This window comes from Cydia pomonella, chromosome 1 (assembly GCF_033807575.1).
Source record: "Cydia pomonella isolate Wapato2018A chromosome 1, ilCydPomo1, whole genome shotgun sequence".
Taxonomy (NCBI): Eukaryota; Metazoa; Arthropoda; class Insecta; order Lepidoptera; family Tortricidae; genus Cydia; species Cydia pomonella.
Genome location: NC_084703.1, coordinates 44,582,254 through 44,588,219, shown reverse-complemented (window position 1 = coordinate 44,588,219; position 5,966 = coordinate 44,582,254). Strand labels below are relative to the sequence as shown.

General features: G+C 38.0%; 1 protein-coding gene across 1 annotated transcript; it reads left to right on the top strand.

Moving 5' to 3' along the window:
• Window positions 1-284: 284 nt before the first annotated feature.
• On the top strand, window positions 285-2,171 carry LOC133524625 (RNA-binding protein 45-like). The gene has a single exon (XM_061860765.1). The coding sequence runs from the start codon at window positions 561-563 to the stop codon at window positions 1,998-2,000; it is 1,440 nt and encodes a 479-aa protein (XP_061716749.1). The 5' UTR covers window positions 285-560; the 3' UTR covers window positions 2,001-2,171.
• The last annotated feature ends 3,795 nt before the right edge of the window (window positions 2,172-5,966 follow it).

Genomic DNA, 5,966 nt, shown 5'->3' with positions numbered 1-5,966 from the left:
TAATCCAGAGGGTAAACTAGGTCTTATTGGGATTAGTCCGGTTTCCCCACGATGTTTTCCTTCACCGAAAAGCCACTAAGTTCCGAAAAACTCATTGATACGAGCAGGGGTTTGAACCTGTGACCCGGATTGCAAGTCGCACGCTCTTACCGCTAGGCTACCAGCCCTTTTTTTAGGCTACGTACGTTTAGTTTATGCTAATTATTGGCAAAAATTAAGGATTTTTTTAAATCTAATTGGGCAACACTTTAAAGAAAAAAAATTGATTCTCTGACGTTTGTTTGTGGTAGGGCATCCATCACAGCGTAAACTGCAACTACATCACAGTTCGCAAATGCCGAATGGCGTGGCGCTTTGTATATAAATAGGAATACTTTCTCTTGTCCTTTCAACATCTTGATTTGTTAGATATGTTTGCTGAAGTTAATTTTATCGATAATTTTCTTTAAAGTAATATTTTTCATCGTATATCGGTAATTATCGCGGTCGTAAACTTCTAGCGTGACTTGAACTAAAACTACCCTAAGTCATTAAGAGCAACATTTCGTTAATTTATTATAATGGAACATCGGCGGAAACATGGACGAGGCGACGACGGGTCAGAAGACCACCCAACGTACTCCAGGTTGTTCATAGTTTGCGAGAAAAGATTGAGTGAAGATGATTTTCGACAATCTTTCTCAAAATTTGGGACCATTGAAGACATCAGAATGCCCCGCGACCATAATACTGGGGATCCTAAAGGTATCGTCTACATTAAATTTAATAAAACCTCTGAAGCGGCGCGTGCTCTAGAGGAAATGAATTTCAAAGTTTTGCCGAATGCAAGCCGCCCGTTAAAAGTCATGGTCGCAGCCAACCGCTCGGAGATTGAATCTGACGACCAAGACCACGAGAAATACAAGAGGTTGTTCTTGAACATACCCAAAACTTCCAATGAAGATGTCTTGCAGGAAGATTTTGGGCAATACGGTGAAATAGAGTCAATAAACATTCAGCGAGACAGAACCAGCGGAGACTCCAAGGGATTTGCTTATGTTAAGTTCAGAAAGTTTTCCGAAGCAGCCACAGCTTATGAGAAATGTGACAAGAAGTATAGAGCCATCTTTGCCATGCCTAAGGGGCACCACAGACGGCAGGAGACAGCATTTGAGTCTAACATTAGTTCCCTAGCTCGATCGTCTTCAAACATGAGAACTTCATTAGTCTCTATGATGAATGTGCGCCCGGATGGTTATACTAGCATTAGCTTTATGTGCTGCCCGTACCTCACACAATTGCATGTAGAGAGATTCTTTGATATAGTCCCAGGCATGGTGAAGTGCCAGTACTTTGTGGACTTGGTAAGAAACTTTGGCAAAGGGACGGTACAATATTCAAACCCTGTGTCTGCAGCTTACGCAGTCGAAAAGCTCAACAAGTTTGAGTACCCGCCAGGCTTAAAGATATTTGTCAAACCAGACAACTCAAAATTTGAACCGCATGAACAAAAGTTTAACAACATACCTGATGCTGTAACCAATCTTCAAAATGCTATGGCTGCCACAGCCAAGTCAAATTCTCCAGACTTGGCTCAATTGGCTGAAGCTATTTCAGAAGCTTCTAAGTTAATCAAGATGGCTACAGCTGGCATTTCAAATCAAAGTATCCCAGACAGCACAGACTTAAATTATTGCAGTGTAAAACTGCCCCCTATGAAAGATTTGGCCGACATAGACAGCAAAGTCGCAAAGAGATGCTTTTTGATATGTAAACCACAACCCCCGCCTTTGACTGTATTGCGTGACATATTCTGTCGTTTTGGAGACCTTATCAATGTGTACACCTTACCGAACAAGACTGTTGGATATGCCCGTTATGCATCTGTTGAGGCAGCAAACGAAGCAATCAAGACTTTGCATGGAGCGGAGGTGTGTGGAGTTCGTATGAAAGTGTTGCCTGCAGAAGAAAAACCAGATGATGATGAAAGTTCTACTAAAAGAACTAAATATAATTATTAAGTCCTTGATGCCACTGGCCTAAATGAAGCTGTATATGTGCTAGACTGCTGTACATACTTGTTTTTAGGATGGCAGAGAATATTGATAACTCTGATGCATGGATCCATTGTAGATTATTTTTAGCTTGCCTTGAAATGTATTGAAACAATGAATAAATTTATTTTACCTATGGCTGATAGTATTCTTTACCTTTGTTTAACCCCTACTGAGAAGGCTTGTAGACTTAGGACCTGTGACGCGACAGCTACCTCGTGCGCGAGTTAGACTACCGGTCTTTATTACAAGCTTTTATTTAGTTTATCTGGTCTGTAATCAAATCTTGCAGGTTATTTTGACCCACTTTCCCGGTTTCCAATGAAGCTGAAAATTTGCATACATATGTAAGTCAGGTGACAATACAATATTATGGTACCATCGAGCTGATCTGATGGAGACAGGAGATAGCCACAGGAACTCTGTGATAAAACATCGCAACCTAATTGTGTTAGGGGTTTTTAGAGTTTTTTCGATGAGTATTAGTTGCCTGTGGAAAGAAAGGTTAATTTTTGCCATAAATTTATTCTAACTGTATCAACAAGAAAGAGGCTGTCAGTTTAACTCGCGCGCGAGATACTATCACAGCATTATACTAGCCGCAAAACTAACTGGCGTGGCGACTGAGATCATACTTATCGCTTTGGTCGAGTTCGCTGCGACTTAACTCACTAAAACAACCTTCGATGAGACTTACTCCCCAAAAGTCGATCCATGCACTATTGTTGAGTTTACCCACACTGAAAATCGTAAAAAATCACACGAAATTTTTCACAAGCAAATCCGTTGAAGATGAAACAGCTTAGGGAATAATGCTACTATGTAAAACCAGCTGTACACTGTAACTGCTTCCAAATTGTTCCATTTTTTATGTTACTTCTTACTATATTTTTTATTTTATACAGTTCCAGTAAGAGGCCCATAAGTAGCAGCCCTCGTACCTAATAAAGGTAACATTCGGATGGGCAAGAGAACGCTGCTACAGACGAAATTAGAATGTTACTGATATTGATACACGAGACGCCGGGTACGAGGAAACAACATTACATATTTGAAATAAATTTTTGGCAAAAATTGTAATATTGGCATATTTTTTTCTACAAAAAAATTTGGTACAGGCTTAAAATTATCGCTGACTGTACGTTTCATTTCACAGGCAACTTATACAATTAGTTTGCGTTGTTTTTATTATCAGAGTTCTCATGGCCACCTCCTGTCTCCATCATCAGATCAGCTTCATGTCATCATATATATATTGCATTGTCACCCGATTTACATATGTATGCAAAATTTCAACTCAATCGGAAGGCGGGAAGTGGGTCAAATTTAGCTCCCAAGCTTTGACCCACAATAACATAATTTTTAAGAAAAAAAACCGACTTCAATGAGGGAGACCGGTGAAAGAACGATTATTGTTGATTTTGGATTTCATACAATGAAATTAAAAAGACAGCGTCCTACGCCTAATTATTTAGGAAAGGAGATAACATGTTTCTTTTTGTCACCTTGACACATTTCAGATTTGCCCTATGGTTGAAGAGTTCCGTTCTGTTCATCATCAGCAGTTCCACATCATCAAATGTCACTTTACAAATGTAAATACTTTATTTGTTGATGCAAATACTAAGATCACTATATAATATATAGTTATCTATATATTATATAGTGATCTTAGTATTTTTATACATATATTATATGCCGTTAACATTCGAGGAGTTCCCTCGATTCCTCATGGACCCCATCGTCAGAACTCGAACTTGACAAAAAATTGTCTTGAAAATCTAATTTACTTAACAAACACAGCGAAGAGGACAAATCGCCAAACGTGTACTATGCGTCGTTTAAGAGTTCCATTCTGATCATCATCAGCAGTTCCACCTCATCAAATCACTTTTTTAAATGTAAATGCTTGATTTGTGAAAGAAAATATAAAAATCACCATATGTATGCCTTTCACATTTGAAGAGTTCCCTCGATATTCCTCATGGATCCCATCATCAGAACTGAGTTTTGACAAAAACAGGACCAATCTGTATATATATAAATTCAAACAAAAAAATAATTTTCAAAATCGGTTTAGAAATGACGGAGTGGAGTAACAAACATTTAAAAAAAAAACAACCGAATTGATAACCTCCTCCTTTGGAAATCTTGAAGTCGGTTAAAAATAACATACATACTAACTACATATATACTAACATATATACTAATATACATATATACTAACATCATGTAATAATATGTTTTTGGCAGACATTTCATTTTTAGTACAAGGTTTTACCGCTGACTGTGCTTAATTTTCCACAAGCAACTAGTATTTGTTTTTCAACGAGTTCCCATGGCCACTTCCTGTTTGCATCATCAGATCAGCTTGATGGCACCATAATATTGAATTGTTCTCGACTTACATATGTATGCATTTTTTTAAAGTCGGGACGTGGGTCAAAATTAACTTGCAAGATTTGACCCGTACAAACGTAGATACATACATGGGTACATTGCAAGGTAAATAAAAGCCTGTAAAAAGAAATTAAATCCCACCAAAAACATTTTCTTGTAGGAGCGACCGAGATTTTGGACGACGATGTAGCCGATGGTCTTGGGGGCCGTGAAAACCGAAATTCGCAAATTGGGGGGATCTGGATGTGATAAGTATAGGTACTTGTTTTTGAAAAAACTAACTACTTTTTAACCGACTTTAAAAAAGGAGGAGGTTCTCAATTCGACTGAATTTTTTTTGTTATTTCAACACAGAATCACGAGAACTACTGATAAAAAAAAGAAAAATGCTCCCCCGAGCACTACTTTTTACATACAAATTTTGGGCGACAGTTTTGTAACGGTTCATACGTATGTGAAAATGCGACAAAAAACTGTAAAAGTATATCGGGCACTTCTTTTTCCTTTTTTAAAACGATATTTATCGTGATTCTGAATAGAAATAACCCAAAAGGTGATGGTTTTTCGAAAAAAATTAAAAGATAAGTAATTAAGTACACATTTTTATCTGTAAATGCTCAATAACGTGATTTCTGTACAAAACAGCATCATTTATTAGCAAGTTAATCAAATGTTATGTAAGCCTGGAGTCATTTCATTACCTGTATACTTACTTTTTGATAACAGTAACGTGATTCAGGACAATTTATCATAAATAAATCGGAGAACAGCGATAATCAGCGTAAAATTATTAGGTATTCAGATCCATGTCATTCGATACCTCCTTCCTTGGGCGGGGGAAAGGTTTAAGAAAGAGGGCGCTTCCGCCTAATGTGGAGAGGCAGTCACACAATTCAAATGAGACTCTCAAAAGCCAGGAATACCATTCGAGCGGGGTCAGATGAGTATACCTAATAGCCTGGCCTATCTAAGTATGAATGATTAATTTTGAATGAGCCAAGGGAGTCTTTATCTCAAGAAAAATCTGAATAGCGTGATTCAGGATTCTGACTATACGGTACAACGCCATCTAACGTACGATTTAGAAACTAATCAAATCTTGTAAGATACGGAAGATGGAGATAAGGAACGACATCTCCATGTACTAAAACTTTAAATAGGTGGCGCTAGAATACCTAGAGTACTTGAACAAAAAAATCAAATCATTGACAGCGCAATCCACTCCGTCAATAACGCCTAGGTTCTTAGCTACTCTAGCGTTACTGTGGAGAGATTTGGAACTATTATTTATAGCTGACAGCTGGACACTTTTGCAACAGTTCTATAAGAGATGCCACTCCTCTTAATTCCACACTCCATATAGGGAGCCTGCAACTATAGGAGGCAGCACAGGAGCCGTCAGATTTTTAGCGTGAGGCGTAAATGTGATGTTTATTGTTCCAATGTAGCCCACAAGATGACAGAACCTACTATGCACAAGAAAACACGTGACGTGTAAATTTACATGTTTATTGTTCCGATTCAGGCCAAAAG